At 43.2% G+C, this 19,858-nt stretch overlaps 1 protein-coding gene across 5 annotated transcripts in view; it reads left to right on the forward strand.

Moving 5' to 3' along the window:
• LOC139276100 (NEDD4-like E3 ubiquitin-protein ligase WWP1) overlaps nt 1-19,858 on the forward strand; it is a 298,242-nt gene that overhangs the window by 247,145 nt on the left and 31,239 nt on the right. For 4 of the 5 annotated variants that reach the window (XM_070893584.1, XM_070893611.1, XM_070893601.1 and 1 more), the window contains 3 exons: nt 287-427; nt 1,345-1,465; nt 13,351-13,455. In XM_070893584.1, coding sequence (XP_070749685.1) covers nt 287-427; nt 1,345-1,465; nt 13,351-13,455 — 367 coding nt within the window. Of the gene's footprint in view, nt 1-286; nt 428-1,313; nt 1,466-13,350; nt 13,456-19,858 lie in introns of those variants that run through there. The other variant, XM_070893619.1, reaches the window with a different exon arrangement.

The following is a 19,858-nucleotide window of genomic DNA, read 5'->3' on the forward strand; positions in this document are numbered from 1 at the left end:
TATCTGAGGAGTTGCAAATGGCACTGAACACTGTGCAGTCATCAGCGAACAACCTGACCTTATGATCGAGGGAAGGACCTCTACCACTGAAATCAGCTAACTCAATACCGATTTAAGAATTGAATCTCAAGCTTCCTGATCTTTATGGCTCAGGACATTTACCCACTGAAGCACTGGAGAAGAATCGACAATAGAATCTTGGTTAAATTTGTAATAGTAGTTAATTGTTGAGTGGCAAATAAGTGCAGTGATTTTTTTCATAATGCTACTAAATCATTTCTTTCAGGGATAACAACATCGAAGAATGTGGCCTAGAAATGTATTTTGCTGTTGACATGGAAATTTTAGGAAAAGTTACCTCCCATGAACTGAAACAAGGAGGATCAAACATCTTAGTAACAGAGGAAAATAAAGAAGAATACATTGGGTAAAATATTTTTTTAACACAGAACACATCCATTACAACATGTTAAAATTGTCTTATATTTGCATGCAGCTCCTGTTAGTTTTTCCCGTTATAAATTACTACTTCCATGTTTAGAATAAAACTGCCCACATAAACCTGTCACATTTTAGTTATACACTTCCACCAGTAGCAGCCCTGTAGCACTTTAGTTTTGCATCTCTCGGGTCCTCAGCTTGTACTACATAGAAATTCTTACAGTCTAACTAATTCTACATCTCTACCATAGGTTTTCCTATTTGACTGTAAATACTCATAAAATTGAAATATTATATAAAATAAGGACAGAATATATGATTTTAAAGTGGCGATTGAATCACGTTGGTCCATTTATCCCTTGCTTTCAAACCATGCTTCATCTGAAGACTACACTTAAGATGATTCCCTCATGTATAAAGCCATGAAAAATCAATAAGATTATTTAATTATCCTCAGATGTGCAGCATAGTATCACACATCCAACCAAGCTCAGTAGCAGAAAAAATAATTTGTTCATGTTATTCTGATATAGAAATGTGAAGTTAAGAATACAAAATTTCAAATCATTGAGGAGTAACGATTGAATTTCCCATGTGAATATGTAGGATGGCATTTAGTGCCAACAAGAAATGAGCTGAAGTTAAAGATGGATCTGACTACATCCAGCCCCTTTACTTCTTGGCTTACCTGATCTTTTCACAATCTCTGCCAGAAATTGTTATTCACTTAATGCATTTAATACAATCAGAAATTCACATGCTTATTCATTTGATAGTAGTGGCATATCCCTTGATTGTACTATCCAGCAAATACAGTTTTGCTGTTTTTTGTAGTTTACAGTAATTGTTTAAACAGTATTCTTTTTGCATAGTTACTTTAAACCATGACCTCTGCTCTTGCAGTCTCATGGCAGAATGGCGATTTACTCGTGGGGTGGAAGAACAGACCAGAGCTTTTTTAGATGGCTTCAATGAAGTAGTACCTCTACAGTGGCTCCAGTATTTTGATGAAAAAGAGCTAGAGGTGAGATTGTTACTGTTGAATTTTTCCAAAAAATAAAACTGTAAGACGTAAGATTGAAGAGTAATAGAACTTTCCAAGTAGCTAGCACTAGTCTCACATACACATTGCCTGCTTGACCCATTATTTTGTAGGGGTGGATTACTTGCTTTAATTTATCATACAATCCATGCTTGTTAATTTAAATATTTTAAATCAAGCATAGTTAGAATCATAGAATGATAGAGCACAGAAGAAGGCCATTTGGCCCATTGTACCTCTGCCAGCTCTTTGGTAGAGCTAGCCAATAACTCCAACTCCTTTGGTCTTTCCCCATAGCTCTGCAATTTTTTTTCCATTAAATTATTTATCTAATTCTATTTTGAAAGTTACTATTGAACCTACTTCCACCACCCTTTCAGGTAGTGCACTCCAGATCACAACAACTTGTTGCATAGTTTTTTTCCTCATATCGCCATAAATCTTTTGCCATTCACCGTAAATCTGTATCCTCTGGTTGCTGACCCTTCTGCCATTGAAACCATTTCTCCATTTTTACTCATCCCTGGTACCAATCTGGTAAATCTCTTCTGCACCCTCTCTAAGCCATCCTTCCTAATGTGCGGTGCCCAGAATTGAACACAATACTCCAGCATGAGGCCTAACCAGTGATTTATAAAGGTTAAGCAAAACTTCCTTGTTTTTGTACTCTGGCTCTATTAATAAAGCCAAGGTTCCGATGTGCTTTTTTGACGGGCTTTTCAACGTATCCTGGCACATTCAAAGATTTGCCTACATTCACTCCTAGGTTTAGACCTAGGGCATAGTTTAAGAATAAGGGGTCGCTCATTTAGAACTGAGACCTGGTATGCAACGGGACCTGGGTGTCATGGTTCATCAGTCATTGAAAGTTGGCAAGCAGGTACAGCAGGCGGTGAAGAATGCAAATGGCATGTTGGCCTTCATAGCTCGGGGATTTGAGTATAGGAGCAGGGAGGCCTTACTGCAATTGTTCAGGGCCTTGGTGAGGCCTCACCTGGAATATTGTGTTCAGTTTTGGTCTCCTAATCTGAGGAAGGACGTTCTTGCTATTGAGGGAGTGCAGCGAAGGTTCACCAGACTGATTCCAGGGATGGCTGGACTGACATATGAGGAGAGACTGGATCAACTGGGACTTTATACACTGGAGTTTAGAAGGATGAGAGGGGATCTCATAGAAACGTATAAGATTCTGACGGGATGGGACAGGTTAGATGCGGGAAGAATGTTCCCAATGTTGGGAAACTCCAGAACCAGGGGACACAGTCTTAGGATACGGGGTAGGCCATTTAGGACTGAGATGAGGAGAAACTTCTTCACTCAGAGAGTTGTTAACCTGTGGAAGTAGAGTGTTGTTGATGCCAGTTCATTGGATATATTCAAGAGGGAGTTAGATATGGCCCTTACGGCTAAAGGGATCAAGGGTTATGGAGAGAAAGCAGGAAAGGGGTACTGAGGTGAATGATCAGCCATGATCTTATTGAATGGTGGTGCAGGCTCGAAGGGCCGAATGGCCTACTCCTGCACCTATTTTCTGTTTCTATGTTTCACATTTCTCTACGTTAAATTTCATCTGCCATGTATCTACCCATTTCACCAGTCTGTCTATGTCCTCTTGAAATCTGTTACCATCCTCCTCATTGTTAACTACATTTCCGAGTTTCATGTTATCTGCAGACTTTGAAATTATGCCCCCTATACCCAAGCCCAGGCCAATAGAGTTGAGAAAGAGCAATGGGCGTAATACCACTGTATACTTCCCTCCAATCTAAAGAACAATTGTTGACCATTACTCTTTGTTCTCTGTCCCTTAGCCAAGATTGTATCCATGTTGCCACTATCCCTTTTCCTTAATTTAAGATTGGAGGACAAATTCTAGCAGTTAGGATAGTAATAGTGTAAAAGGCAGAGGGGGAAGAATTTCTGAAATGTGTTCAGGAGAACTTTCTTAATCAGTTTGGGTGGAGATAAGGCATAATAAGGGGAAAAAGTCACTGGTGGGCGTAGTCTATAGGCCCCCTAACAGTAGCTACACTGCAGCTTGGAGTATAAATCAAGAAATAATAGAGGCTTGTAAAAAAGGAATGGCAATAATCATGGGTGATTTTAACCTTCATATTGATTGGACAAAGCAAATTGGCCAGGGTGGCCTTGAGGAAGAGTTCATAGAGTGTATCCCGGATAATTTCCTTGAACAGTACGTTACGGAACCAACCAGGGAGCAGGCTATCTTAGATCTGGTACTGTGTAATGAGACAGGATTAATAAACGATCTAGTAAAGGATCCTCTAGGAATGAGTGACCATAACATGGTTGAATTTCAAATTCAGTTGGAGGGTGAGAAAGTTGGATCTCAAACCAGTGTCCTAAGCTTAAATAAAGGAGACGACAAAGGTATGAGGGCAGAGTTGACGAAAGTGGACTGGGAAAATAGATTAAAGTGTGGGATGGTTGATGAGCAGTGCCAGACATTTAAGGAGATATTTCATAACTCGCAACAATAATATATGCCAATGAGAAAGAAAGACTGCAGGAGAAGGGATAACCATCCGTGGTTAACTGAGAAAATAAGGGATGGTATCAAGTTGAAAACAAGAGCACACAGTGTGGCCAAGACTAGTAGAAGGCCAGATGATTGGGAAACTTTTAAAAGCCAGCAAAGAACAACCAAAAAAAATAATAGAGGGAAGATAGATTATGAAAGTAAACTAGTACGAAATATAAAAACAGATAGTAAGAGTTTCTACAGGTACATAAAAAGGAAAAGAGTAGCTAAAGTAAATGTTGGTCTCCTAGAGCATGAGACTTGGGGAATTAATAATGGGGAACAGAGAAATGGCAGAGACATTGAACAAATATTTTGTATCGGTCTTCACGGTAAAAAAAACACTAAAAAAAATTCCCAATAGAGGATAATCAAGGGGCTATAGGGAGGGAAGAAGTAGTACTCAGTAAAATAATGGGACTAAAGGCGGACAAGTCCCCTGGACATGATGTTTACATCCTAGGGTCTTAAAAGAAGTGGCTGCTAAGATAGTGGATGTATTGGTTGTAATCTACCAAAATTCCCTGGATTGTGGGGAGGTCCCGGCGGATTGGAAAACCGCAAATGTAACACCACTATTTAAAAAAAGAAGGCAAACAGGAAACTATAGACCGGTTAGTCTAACATCTGTCGTTGGTAAACTGCTGGAGCCCATAATTCAATCAAGCAGAGTCAGCATGGTTTTATGAAAGGGAAATCATGTTTAATAAATTTGCTGGAGTTCTTTGAGGCTGTAACAAGCAGGGTGAAAAGGGGGAACCAGTGGATGTGATGTATTTGGATTTCTAGAAGGCATTCGATAAGGTGCCACATAAAAGGTTACTACACAAGATAAAAATTCACGGGGTTGGGGGTAATATATTAGCATGGATAGAGGATTGGCTAACTAACAGCAAACAGAGAATCGGGATAAATGGGTCATTTTCCGGTTGGCAAACAGTAACTAATGGGGTACAGCAGTGATCAGTGCTGGGGCCTCAACTATTTTCAATCCATATTAATGACTTGGATGAAGGGACCGAGTGTAATGTAGCCAAGTTTGCTGATGATACAAAAATGGGTGGGAAAGCAAATTGTGAGGAAAACACAAAAAGATCTGCAAAGGGATATAGATAGGCTAAGTGAGTGGGCAAAAATTTGGCAGATGGAGTATAATGTGGGAAAATGTGAAGTTATCCATTTGGCAGAAAAAATAGAAAAGCAAATTATAATTTAAATGGAGAAAAATTGCAAAATACTGCAGTACAGAGGGACCTGGGGGTCCTTGTGCAAGATGCACAAAAAGTTAGTGTGCAGGTTCAGCAAGTAATCAGGAAGGAAAATGGAATGTTGGCCTTTATTGCGAGGGGGATAGAGTATAAAAGCAGAGAAGTCCTGCTACAACTGTACAGGGTATTGGTGAGGCCACACCTGGAGTACTGTGTACAGTTTCCGTATTTAAGGAAAGATAGAGGCATTAGAGGCTGTTCAGAGAAGGTTGATTCCTGAGATGAGGGGGTTGACTTCTGAAGATAGGTTGAGTAGATTGGGCCTATACTCATTGGAGTTCAGAAGAATGAGAGATGATCTTATCGAAACGTGCAAGATAATGAGGGGGCTCGACAAGTTGGATGCAGAGAGGATATTTCCACTCATAGGGGAAACTAAAACTAGGGTTCATAATCTCTGAATAAGGGGCCACCCATTTAAAACTGAGATGAGGAGGAATTTCTTCTCTGAGGGTTGTAAATCTGTGGCATTCTCTGACCCAGAGAGCTGTGGAGGCTGGGTCATTGAATATATTTAAGGCGGAGATGGATAGATTTTTGAGCGATAAGGGAATAAAGAGTTGTGGAGAGCGGGCAGGAAAGTCGAGTTGATTCCATGATCAGATCAGCCATGATCTTATTAAATGGCGGAGCAGACTTGAGGGGCCAAATGACCTACTCCTGCTCCTATTTCTTATGTTCTTCTTAAGTACGTTTCTTGCCCAACGAGGATCTGGTTCTGGGGAATGAGGTGGATCAATTAGAAGGAACATTTCGGACACAGTGATCACAGTATCGTAAAGTGTAGACTGGCTATGGAAAAAGACAGGGAGAAATCTAGAGTAAAAATACTTAATTGGAGGAAAGCCAATTTCAGTGGGTTAAGAATGGATCTGGCCCAGGTAAATTGGAATCAAAACTTGGTAGACAAAACTGTAACCGAACAATGGGCTGCCTTTAAAGAGGAGATGGTTCGGGTACAGTCGTGGTACATTCCCACAAGGAGGAAAGCTAGGCCAACCAAAGCCAAAGCTCCCTAGATGATGAAACAGATACACAGTAAGATGAAGCAGAAAAAGATGGCATATGACAGATGTCAGGTTGAGAATACAAGTGAGTACCAGGCTGAATATAAAAATTTCAGAGGGGAAGTGAAAAAGGAAATAAGAGGGACAAAGAGAGAGTATGAGAATAGATTGGTAGCTAACATAAAAGGAAATCCAAAAGTCTTCTACAGGCATATAAATAGTAAACGGTAGTAAGTGGACAGGTGAGGCTGATTAGGGACCAAAATGAAGACCTCTTCATGGAGATAGAGGGCATAGCTAAGGTACTAAATGAGTACTTTGCATCTGTCTTTACCAAGGATGAAGATGCTGCCAAAGTCATAGTGAAAGAGGAGGTAGTTGAGATATTGGATGGGATAAAAATTGATCAGGAGGGTGTACTAGAAAGGCTGGCTGTACATAAAGTAGATAAGTCACCAGGAGCGGTTGGGATACATCCTAGGATGCTGACGGAAGTAAAGGTGGAAATTACAAAGATACTGACCATAATCTCCCAATCCTCCTTGGATACGGGGCTGGTGCCAGAGGACTGAGAATTGCAAATGTTACACCCTTGTTCAAAAAAGGGTGTAAGGTTAAACCCAGCAACTACAGGCCAGTCAGTTTAACCTCTGTAGTGGGGAAGCTTTTAGAAACAATAATTAACAAAATTAACAGACACTTGGACAAGTGTGGATTAATTAAAGAAATTCAGCATGGATTTGTTAAAGTCAAATTGTTCCAAAGGGCAAGAAACGCTAGTGGGAATTGTGTACAGACCACCGAACAGTAGTAGTTAGGTTGGGGACAGCATCAAACAAGAAATTAGGGATGCGTGCAATAAAGGTACAGCAGTTATCATGGGCGACTTTAATCTACATATTGGTTGGGTTAACCAAACTGGTAGCAATGCGGTGGAGGAGGATTTCCTGGAGTGTATTAGGGATGGTTTTCTAGACCAATATGTCGAGGAACCAACTAGAGGGCTGGCCATGCTAGACTGGGTGATGTGTAATGAGAAAGGACTAATTAGCAATCTTGTTGTGCGTGGCCCCTTGGGGAAGCGTGACCATAATATGGTAGAATTCTTTATTAAGATGGAGAGTGACACAGTTAATTCAGAGACTAGGGTCCAGAACTTAAGGAAAGGTAACTTCAATGGTATGAGACGTGAATTGGCTAGAATAGACTGGCAAATGATACTTAAAGGGTTGACGGTGGATAGGCAATGGCAAACATTTAAAGATCACATGGATGAACTTCAACAATTGTACATCCCTGTCTGGAGTAAAAATAAAACGGGGAAGGTAGCTCAACCGTGGCTAACAAGGGAAATTAAGGATTGTGTTAAATCCAAGGAAGAGGCATATAAATTGGCCAGAAAAAGCAGCAAACCTGAGGACTGGGAGAATTTTATAATACAGCAGATGAGGACAAAGGGTTTAATTAGGAGGGGGAAAATAGAGTATGAGAGGAAGCTTGCTGGGAACATAAAAACTGACTGCAAAAGCTTCTATAGATAAGTGAAGAGAAAAAGATTAGTGAAAACAAACGTAGGTCCCTTGCAGTCAAATTCAGGTGAATTTGTAATGGGGAACAAAGAAATGGCGGACCAGTTCAACAAATACTTTGGTTCTGTCTTCACGAAGGAAGACACAAATAACCTTCCGGAAATACTAGGGGACCGAGGATCTAGCGAGAAGGAGGAACTGAAGGAAATCCTTATTAGGCGGAAAATTGTGTTAGGGAAATTGATGGGATTGAAGGCCGATAAATCCCCGGGGCCTGATAGTCAGCATCCCAGAGTACTTAAGGAAGTGGCCCTAGAAATAATGGATGCATTGGTGATCAGAGTTTCCAACAGTCTTATCGACTCTGAATCAGTTCCTATGGACTGGAGGGTAGCTAATGTAACACCACTTTTTAAGAAAGGAGGGAGAGAGAAAACGGGTAATTATCGACCGATTAGCCTGACATCAGTAGTGGGGAAAATGTTGGAATCAATTATAAAGGGTGAAATAACAGCGCATTTGGAAAGCAGTGACGGGATCAGTCCAAGTCAGCATGGATTTATGAAAGGGAAATCCTGCTTGACAAATCTTCTAGAATTTTTTGAGGATGTAACTAGTAGAGTGGACAAGGGAGAACCAGTGGATATGGTGTATTTGGGCTTTCAAAAGGCTTTTGACAAGGTCCCGCACAAGAGATTGGTGTGCAAAATTAAAGCACATGGTATTGGGAGTAATGTACTGACATGGATAGAGAACTGTTTGGCAGACAGGAAGCAGAGAGTTGGGATAAACGGGTCCTTTTCAGAATGGCAGGCAGTGACTAGTGGGGTGCCGCAGGGCTCAGTGCTGGGACCCCAGCTATTTACAACATACCTTTTATCTAAATCATTAATGTAATATCTCCAAGTTTGCAGATGACACTAGGCTGGGTGGCGGTGTGAGCTGTAAGAAGGACGCTAAGAGGCTGCAACGTGACTTGGACAGGTTAAGTGAGTAGGCAAACGCATGGCAGATGCCGTATAATGTGGATAAATGTGAGGTTATCCACTTTGGTGGCAAAAACACGAAGACAGAATATTATGTGAATGGCGGCAGATTAGGAAAAGGGGAGGTGCAACGAGACCTGGGTGTCATGGTACATCAGTCATTGAAAGTTGGCATGCAGGTAGAACAGGTGGTGAAGAAGGCAAATGGTATGTTGGCCTTCATAGCTAGGGGATTTGAGTATTGGAGCAGGGAGGTCTTACTGCAGTTGTACAGGGCCTTAGTGAGGCCTCACCTGGAATATTGTGTTCAGTTTTGGTCTCCTAATCTGAGGAAGGACGTTCTTGCTATTGAGGAAGTGCAGCGAAGGTTCACCAGACTGATTCCCGGGATGGCAGGACTAACATATGAGGAGAGACTGGATCGACTGGGCCTGTATTCATTGGAGTTTAGAAGGATGAGAGGGGATCTCATAGAAATATATAAAATTCTGATGGGACTGGACAGGTTAGATGCTGGAAGAATGCTCCCGATGTTGGGGAAGTCCAGAATCAGGAGACATTGCCTAAGGATAAGGGGTAAGCCATTTAGGACTGAGATGAGGAGAAACTTCTTCACTCAGAGAGTTGTTAACCTGTGGAATTCCCTGCCGCAGAGAGTTGTTGATGCCAGTTCATTGGATATATTCAAGAGGGAGTTTGATATGGCCCTTACAGCTAAAGGGATCAAGGGGTATGGAGAGAAAGCAGGAAAGGGGTACTGTGGTGAATGATTAGCCATGATCTTATTGAATGGTGGTGCAGGCTTGAAGGGCCGAATGGCCTATTTCTGCACCTATTTTCTATGTTTCTATGTTAATTAATTTGATTGAGTTTTTTGATTAGTTAACAGAGAGGGTTGATGAAGGCAGTGCGGTTGATGTGGTTTACATGGACTTCCAAATGGCATTTTGATAGAGTACCACAAAATAGGCTTGCCAACAAAATTGAAGCCCATGGAATAAAAGGGACAGTGGCAGCATGGATACGAAATTGGCTAAGTGACAGGAATCAGAGTAGTGGTGAATGGTTGTTTTTCGGACTGGTGGAAGCTATACAGTAGTGTTCCCCAGGGGTCAGTACTAGAACCACTGCTTTTCTTGATATATATTAATGACTTAGACTTGGGTATACAGGGCACAATTTCAAAATTTGCAGATGACACAAAACTTGGAAGTATAGTGAACAGTGAGGAGGATGGTGATCGACTTCAAGAATGGGTGGACACATGGCAGGTGAAATTTAACATGTTAATGTGCAAAATGATACATTTTCATATGAAGAACGAGGAAAAGCAATATGAACTAAAGGGTACAATTCTAAAGGGGGTGCAGGAACAGAGAGACCTGGGAGTATATATGCACAAAACATTGAAGGTGGCAGGGCAGGTTGAGAAAGCAGTTAAAAATGCATATGGGATCCTGGGTTTCATGAATAGAGACATAGAGTACAAAAGCAAGGAAGTTATGATGAACCTTTATTAAACAGTGGTTCAGCCTCAACTGGAGTATTGTGTCCAATTCTGGGCACCACACTTTAGGAAGGATGTGAAAGCCTTCGAGAGAGTGCAGAAGGGATTTACAAGTATGTTCCAGGGATGAGGGACTTCAGTTACATGGATCGGCTGGAGAAGCTAGGGTTGTTCTCCTTAGAGCAGAGAAGGTAGAGAGGAGTTTTGATAAGTGCTCAAAATCATGAGGGGTCTAGACAGTCGATAGAGAGAAACTGTTCCCATTGGCGGAAGGGTCGAGAGCCAGAGGATATAGATTTAAGGTGATTGGCAGAAGAATCAAAGGCGACATGAAGAAAAACGTTTTTATGCACCGTGGTTAGGATCTGGAATGTACTGCCTGAAAGGGTGGTGGAGGCAGATTCAATTGTGGCTTTCAAAATGGAATTGGATAAGTACCTGAAGGAAAAAAATTTGCAGGACCACAGAGAAAGGGCTGAGGAGTGGGACTAGCTGAAGTGCTCTTGCAGAGAGCCGGCATGGTTTCGATGGGCCAAAAGGCCCCTCCTGTGCTGTAACAATTCTATAATTCTAATCAAGTTGAATGCACTATTGTAAGCAAAATATAATGTTGGAATTTTTACAACTCCAACTTTTATTTTTCTGCCCCTCTGGAACCCCAGTCTCAGGGGGCTGGCAGGTGGCCTACTTTTTCCGTGCTTCTCTGTGATTGGCATGTGGAAGGGGTGCAAGACTGTCTCAAATTTGCTTGTTTTTAAAAATTTTATTTGGACTCACATTTTTGCATGAAGCAACTTCTCTCACTGCTGTCTTTTTCCCCACTTGCCCAGAATCACAATGTGACTCCCTCTAGTTAACATAAAATTTGCTTGCTAAATTTATTACATGATGCAGGTTTAGTAATATAAAAACACAATTGAACAGGAAAAGGAATAAAGTTGGGAAGAGAATATATTACTTAATCAGGATCATGCGAGGGGGGATCGGCATCAGGTATCGCGGGACTGATGGGTCTGCTAGAGCGGGGTGGGTGGGGTGACGGAGATGGTGGTCAGCTCGGGATGGGGGAAGCCGGGGATTGGAGGGGGAGGAGAGAGGATTAGTGCCAGCCATTGGAGGATTGTGGCCGGCCTCAACATCATCGGGGGAGGCCTCATGTTGGGGATCGGAGACCGCATGGTGGGGTCTCCGATCGCTGGGGATGGGTTAGGTCGAGACCTTGGATCCAGGAGGTAGGTACAAAGCCACTTACCTCCCGGTTTAATTCAGGAATTGTGTGAAACCCGTCTACATGCAGCTAAAACGAATATGGAGGTGAAAAAAAGAGGCTTCCGGCCTCATTATAACACTTAACTCGACGGGTTGGTCACCCAGCCCCGTTAAAACCAGAAGTGGACAGGTTGCAGGTGGGGTCAGGTTGGGGGTCCCATTTTTAACAATTCAGCTGCCTCCCGCCCTTTTTTTTAGGGGAAAATTACGGCCTAAGTTTTAATCAGGACTAGACTGTACTGGTATAGCATTTGAGCACATAAGTCCATTAGTTTAATCTATTACTTATGCATGGAGTGAAAAGGTGTGTTGTATGTTAAAGGTAAAGGTGTAACAGCAGAAGACGTTGTTACCCAGGAAACTCTGATCTGTTGTATAAATTACACAGGTAGAGTTTAGTGTCTTGGAATTCTAGAATTAAATATTTTCAAAATAGTCTGGAAATTGGTTATTATTGATTCTTTACTCTTTGCGGAACATGTCTTACATGTAAGAAATTACATAGAATATACAGCACAGAAACAGGCTATTCTACCCAATTAGTTTAGGCTGGTGTTAATATTCCATACACGTCTCCTCCCATTCCATCAAATGCATCTCAGCCATCCAGCAGATCTTTCTATTCCTTTTTCTCTCTTGTACTCATCTAATTTCCTTTTGAATGTATCTAAGCTATTTGCCTCAACCACTTCCTCTGGTAGCGAGTTCTACATTCTAACCACTCTCTGAATAAAGAAATTTCTCCTTATTTCCCTATTGGATTTATTAGTAACTATCTTGTGTTTATGGCCCCTAGTTTTGGAATCTCTACAAATGGAAACATTCTCTCCACATCTACCCTATCCAACTCATAATTTTAAAGATCTCGATCAGGTCAACTCGAAGACTTCTCTTTTTTAAAGAGAAAGCCCCAATCTATTCAATTGTTCCCAATTGCTGTAATCTCTCAGTACTGGTACCATCCTTGTAAATCTTTTTGCACTTTGTCCAGTACTTCTATGTCCTTTTTATAGTATGGAGATCAAAACTGTGCACAGTACGCTTGAGTGCAGCCTGTCCTATACAAGTTTAACATAACTTCACTACTTTTGAATTCTATACTCCTAGAAATAAATCCCGGTGCTTTTTTAGCATTTTTAATTGCTTTGCTGACCGGCACTGCTATTTTTAATGATTAGTTCAAATGTATCCCTTGATCCCTTTGCTCTTCTACCCCATTCAGTTTCTTATTTTCTAAGGTGCGGGTGACGTTTCTATTTTTCCGACCAAAGAGCATCACCTCCCATTTAACTATGTTAAATTAATTTGCCACTTAACTGCCCAGTCTGCAAGTTTTCTAATGTAGTCTTGTATTGTGTTGCATTCTTTCTCGGTATTAGCTGTACCCCCCAGTTTGGTGGTATCTGCAAATATTGATATGCTTCTTTAATATGTAAGTGTTCTAAACACCAGTGGGAGTGAGTGAAGGATGTAAGTTGACTTTATTACCAGTTTTTTCCTTCCCTATGGGGAAGCATCATACCTCTGGAAGCAACACACTCTACTGGGCCAGTTGAGATTGGGAATTCCTGAGAGTAATCTTTGCCGTGACTCCCTCTGACTATCAAGGCTAATTTGCCAATGGGTTTACAGTCCTTCATTACCCTAAAGATTTGCTGTTTAATTTGGGTTCTATAAGAATTAATTAACACTGAAGATTGCTTGTTGTCACAGTGCCCCATGCAGTTGTGAAGTAAAGCCTTGCTGTCTCTCTCTACAGGTTATGCTCTGTGGCATGCAGGAAGTAGATCTTACTGATTGGCAGAGGAATACAGTCTATCGCCATTACACCAGAAACAGCAAACAAATCATTTGGTTTTGGCAGGTATGGATCACAGACTTCTTAAAAATGACAGACATCTATTCTGAACTAGTTAGCTGTGCAATAATTCTAAATGTAATAAGAAAATAAGAATTGGGAGCAGGATAGGCCATTTGGACCCCTCGAGCCTGCTCCGCCATTCAATAAGTTCATGGTTGATCTGATCCTGGACTCAGCTCCACTTCCCTGCCTGTTCTCCATTACCCTTTACTCCCTTATCGCTCAAAAATCTGTCTATCTCCGCCTTAAATATATTCAATGACCCAGCCTCCACAGCTCTCTGGGGTAAAGAATTCCATAGATTTACAACCGTCTGAGAGAAGAAATTTCTCCTCATCTCAGTTTTAAATGGGCGGCCCCTTATTCTAAGACTATGTCCCCTAGTTTTAGTTTCCCCTATGAGTGGAAATATCCTCTCTGCATCCACCTTGTCGAGCCCCCTCATTATCTTATTAAGTTTCAATAAGATCACCTCTCATTCTTCTGAACTCCAATGTTATAGGCCCAACCTACTCAACCTATCCTCATAAGTCAACCCCCTCATCTCCGGAATCAACCTCGTGAACCTTCTCTGAACTGCCTCCAATGCAAGTATATCTTTCCTTAAATACGGAGACCAAAACTATGCAGTACTCCAGGTGTGGCCTCACCAATACCCTGCACAATTGTAGCAGGACTTCTCTGCTTTTATACTCTATCCCCCTTGCAATAAAGGCCAACATTCCATTTGCCTTCCTGATTACTTGCTGTACCTGCATACTAACTTTTTGTGTTTCATGCAAAAGACCCCCAGGTCTCTCTGTACTCTGCAGCACTTTGCAATTTTTCTCCATTTAAATTATGATTTGCTTTTCTATTATTTCTGCCAAAGTGGATAACCTCACATTTTCCCACATTATACTCCATCTGCCAAATTTTTTCCCACTCACTTAGCCTGTCTATATCACTTTGCAGATATTTTGTGTCTTTCTCACAATTTGTTTTCCCACCCATCTTTGTATCATCAGCAAACTTGGCTACATTACACTCGGTCCCTTCATCCAAGTCACTAATATAGATTGTAAATAGTTGAGGACCAGTACCGATCCCTGTGACACCCCACTAATCACTGTTTGCCAACCGGAAAATGACCCATTTATCCTGCCTCTCTGTTTTCTGTTAGTTAACCAATCCTCTATTCATGCTAATATATTACCCCCAACCCCGTGAGCTTTTATCTTTTGCAATAACCTCTTATGTAGCACCTTATCGAATGCCTTCTGGAAATCTAAATGCACCACATCCACTGGTTCCCCCTTATCCACCCTGCTCGTTACATCCTCAAAGAACTCCAGAAAATTTGTCAAACATGATTTCCCTTTCATAAAACCATGCTGACTGACTCTGCTTGATTGAATCATGCTTTTCCAAATGTCCTGCTACTGCTTCCTTAATAATCGACTCCAGCATTTTCTCAACGACAGGTCTATAGTTTCCTGCTTTTTTCTGCCATCTTTTTTAAATAGCGCCGTTACATTTGCGGTTTTCCAATCTGCTGGGACCGCCCAGAATCTAGGGAATTTTGGTAGATTACAACCAATGCATCCACTTCTTTTAAGACCCTAGGATGTAAGCCATCAGGTCCAGGGGACTTGTCTGCCTTTAGTCCCATTTGTTACCTAGTACTACTTCATTAGTGATTGTATTAAGTTCCTCCCTACCTATAGCCTCTTGATTATCTGCTATTAGGATGTTCTTAGTGTCTTCTATCGTGAAGACCGATAAAAAATATTTGTTCAATGTCTCTGCCATTTCCCTGCTCTCCATTATTAATTTCCCAAGTCTCATCCTCCAGGGGACCAACATTTATTTGCTTTAGTCACTCTTTTCCTTTTTATGTACCTGTAGAAACTCTTACTATCTGTTTTTATATTTCATGCTGGTTTACTTTCATAATCTATCTCCCCTGTCTTAATAATTTTTTTTGGTCGTTCTCTGCTGGCTTTTAAAACATTTCCCAATCCTCTGGCCTCCTACTAGTCTTGGCCACTTTGTTGTAAGGAATTGTTTGTACATGGCTTATGAGAATGGCATGTCATATTACCTTAGTGAAATCACTAATGTACAGATTTTCACTTTTCTGTCATTAGTAGGGCTTTTGAAACATTATCTAAATTTCTAATTGGAGAGCTTTAAAATCCCTACTATCACACAAAAACAGTGATTTTTTTTTTTGGATTAGTTGCTGTAGCTCAGTCAGATCCAACGTCTGAGAATATTACTAACTGTATGTCGGTTTCCCTCTTCTGACAACCTGATGTGCATTTCCGTGAGACTATATTGTGCAGGGATTTGGATTCATTGTGACTGAGATAGTAGGATAAAGGATTGGTCTTATGCTGCCATAGCCATCCAACAACGGCCCGTAATTTGCAGTCAGCGGCGAAGCAAATGCATTTGCTGCTGGCCCCGATGTAAGCTTCCCCCAAAGATCTCGCGATCTCTGGCGAGAAGTTCGGCTCTTCCGATGTGTAGTTGAAATCAGCGCAGTTTAGTGGGAATCCCATAATGCAAGCTGCTGTGATGTCAACAATCTGTCTAAACAGCCAATCACACTGCAGAATTCTCATGGACAGGGAACCAGACAATAGAAAGCGCTAATAATCAATTTCTTTTTTAAATTTAGAGCGCGAAATAAAAATTGGGACATGCACATTGGGTTACGGTAGAAGCTGAAAATGAACAAACTTTAAAAACAACTTTTATAATTAATTTTAAAATCGAATAATTTTTTAACTTAATGGGGAAATTTGACATACCACCAATATAAAATTAGTTTTTCAGAGCCAAAACAGTTGATTATCAGTAGTTATTACTCAGATCATCGTTTAAACCCCCAGCTATACCTCATTTGAATGGATCTAACTTCATATGGGGTTTCTAACAGTGTTATTTGTTCCGAAAAGGGGAAGTTTTCATCAGATCAGTGATTTCCGCGTTGGCGGGGGTGGGGTGGGGGCGTCGGGGTGTCCACAGTGCAGCCTGTGGAGGAGCGCAGTGAATGACCGACTGCAACTTCTGGATTTCCATTTTAGGCTGCGCATGTGCAAAATCCTGAAGTTGCAGTCAATTTCAAAGACAAAATGATGGTGAGCACTGGCAATTTGCCGTCATCAGGACTATAAGTTCCGGGCCAACGATTTTGAAAAATATACCACACACAGCACTATACAGCAATAGAACACTGGTTCAGTAAGCACTTACGTGTTTAGGACACTATTAGGGTCTATTAGGGCTAGGGGAAGTTTAGACAGCGGATGGGGGTGGGTGAGAGTAGAAAGTTGCCGATAGCAGAAGGTGAGAGTTGTTTAGCAGGGGAGCTCCCTAGGGAGCTGCCACCCCGGCGGCTATCTTACTACACGTAAATCCTTACCATAGGCCCATCCCTGCGAGTCCCACGAGTTTGGCCTACCTCAGGCTTCCCACCACATCATCCATCGGCGACGGTGACTGGACCTCTAGCGGTGACTGGGCCTCTTGCAGCGACTGGACCTCCGGAGGCGACGACCTGGACCTGGCTATCGGGCCTCCACCACCCCCGTCCCCCTCCACCGGCGATCGGAACACCTCCAGCGATGGCAGATGGGCCTCTCCTCCATGACGGAGTCTGGGCCTTCTCAACGACGGCTGGACCTCCTGCGGCGACAAGCGACCTCCTCAACGGCGACCGGGTCCTCCTCTGCTACGACGGCAACTGGCCTCCCCTCTTTCTTTAGCGACAACTGGAGCTCTCCTTCCCCACTGATGACCTGGCCTCTTCCCCTCCTCCAACACGTGGTGAGTATCATGACTGTGACCCCCCTGCCCACCCACTCTGAACCCCAGTGGGCCACTGACCTCCCAATGCCTGCCTCCAACCAAGCCTCGGACCATCTATCATCAAGGGCACTACCCAGCGCCGAGCCAGCGGCCAACATCTCACCATAGGCAACTTGGCCTATATAGCAGTGTCTGGTCTCCAGTCGTTCTGGACCCCCTTGTCACTGGATCAAGACCTTGCTCAGCTAAGCTCGTGTGGTAGCTAGTGTGCAACCACCATCCCACGTTATGAGAACTCACGCACAGACATCTTCCACTCCTCTAACAAGGGGTTCGGCACCTGGAATGTCAAGACCCTCAAGGACAACTCCAACAGCGACAGGCCGGAACGCCGCACCGCCATCGTTGCCCGGGAACTTAGACGCTTTGATATCGACATCGCCGCCCTAAGCGAGACCCGGTGAGCAGGGGAAGGCCAGCTCAAGGAACAAGGTGGAGGTTACACCTTCTTCTGGAAAAGGAAATCAGAGGAAGAACGCTGCCTCCACAGAGTCGGCTTCGCCATCAAAAACGAGCTGGTCGACCGCCTTAAAGACTCCCCCTGCAGGGCTAATGAACACCTCGTGAGTTTTCGGCTCACCCTATCTCGGAATCAGTGCACCACAGTCATCAGTGCGTACGCCCCAACACTTGATGCAACAGATGAGGCCAAAGAGGGTTTTTACTCCAACCTCTCAAAATCCCTGTCCTGCGTCCCCGTGGGCGACAAGCTGATCCTCCTCGGTGACTTCAACGCCATGCTCGGCAAGGACACAGACCTCAGGGGTGGCGTGATTGGCAGAGAGGGGGTAGGGAAAGACAACTCCAGCGGTACCCTACTCCTGACAAAATGTCGAGAGCATGAACTTGTCACCACCAACACCTTGTTCCGCCAGAGGGACAAATACAAGGCATCGTGGCAACACCCTCACTCCAAGCACTGGCACCTGCTTGACTATGTCAACGTCCAAGCCAGGGATCGCAAGGATGTGCGCATCACCCGTGCCATGACAGGATCTGACGACTGCTGGACGGACCACCGCCTAATCCGATCCATCATTGACATTAACATAGCCCCAAAGCGGAGGGGGCAGCAGAAGCAGTGCCGCAAAAAAGTCAATGCCGGGGCATTTAAGGACCCAGCTAAGAGAGCCCTCTACAATCAGCGCCTCACAGCTAACCTGGTGTGCCTTGATGACCCTGAGACGCAGAATGCCCACAGGCCTCCATCACCAGTGCCTGCAAAGAGACGCTAGGTCACTCAACCAGGAAACACCAGGACTGATTTGATGAGAATGATCAGGAGATGCAAGAACTAATAGATCACAAGCGCAGAGCATTTCTGAGCCTTAAACAACAACCCAACTCGGAAGCAGCAAAGCAGCATTATAGGCGGCTCATGGCTGAGGTCCAACAAAAAACCCGGGACCTAAAGAACAGGTGGTGGATGGAGAAAGCATAGGAGATACAGCAGCTGGTCGACGGCCATGATGTGCAAGGATTCTTCATCGCAGTCAAGACCACCTACGGTCCAAATTCCCAAGGCCCCACCCCACTGCTGGCCAAGAACGGGGAAACACTCATCAAGGACACCGAAGCAGTCAGGGCCCGCTGGAAGGAGCACTTTGAAGATGTCCTCAATTGAGACTCTGCCTTTGACTCACAGAAACATAGAAAATAGTTGCAGGAGTAGGCCATTCAGTCCTTCGAGCCTGCACCACCTTTCAATATGACCATGGCTGATCATGCAACTTCAGTACCCCATTCCTGCTTTCTCTCCATACCCCTTGATTCCTTTAGCCATAAGGGCCACATCTAACTCCCTTTTGAATATATCTAACGAACTGGCCTCAACAACTTTCTGTGGTTAGAGAATTCCACAGGTTAACAACTCTCAGTGAAGAAGTTTCTCCTCATCTCGGTCCTAAATGGCTTATCCCTTACCTTAGACTGTGAACCCTGGTTCTGGACTTCTTCAACATTGGGAACATTCTTCCTGCATCTAACCTGTCCAATCCCGTCAGAATTTTATACGTTTCTATGAGATCCCCTCTCAATCTTCTAAATTCCAGTGAATATAAGCTTAGTCGATCCAGTCTTTCATCATATATCAGTCCTGTCATCCCGGGAATCAATCTGGTGAGCCTTCGCTGTACTCCCTCAATAGCAAGAATGTCCTTTCCTCAGATTAGGAGACCAAAACAGTACACAATATTCAAGGTGTGGCCTCACCAAGGCCCGGTACAACTGCAGTAAGACCTCCCTGCTACTATGTTGTCGACTCCATCCCGCAGCATGCTACCCACTACAACCTCAGTAAGACCCCAACACTGCACGAGGTAGAAAAAACCATAAGACAACTTAAAAACAACAAAGCTACTGGTGCGGATGGAATCCCTGCTGAGGCACTGAAGTATGGCGGAGAGGCACTGTTGGCGCGAACACATGACCTCATCTCTCTCATCTGGAGGGAGGAGAGCATGCTGGGAGATCTCAGGTGCAGTAATCGTGACCATCTTTAAAAAAGGGGACAAGTCCGACTGCGGCAACTACATAGAAATTTATAGCA

The sequence above is a fragment of the Pristiophorus japonicus genome, chromosome 1 (genome assembly GCF_044704955.1).
Source record: "Pristiophorus japonicus isolate sPriJap1 chromosome 1, sPriJap1.hap1, whole genome shotgun sequence".
In the NCBI taxonomy this organism is placed as follows: domain Eukaryota; kingdom Metazoa; phylum Chordata; class Chondrichthyes; family Pristiophoridae; genus Pristiophorus; species Pristiophorus japonicus.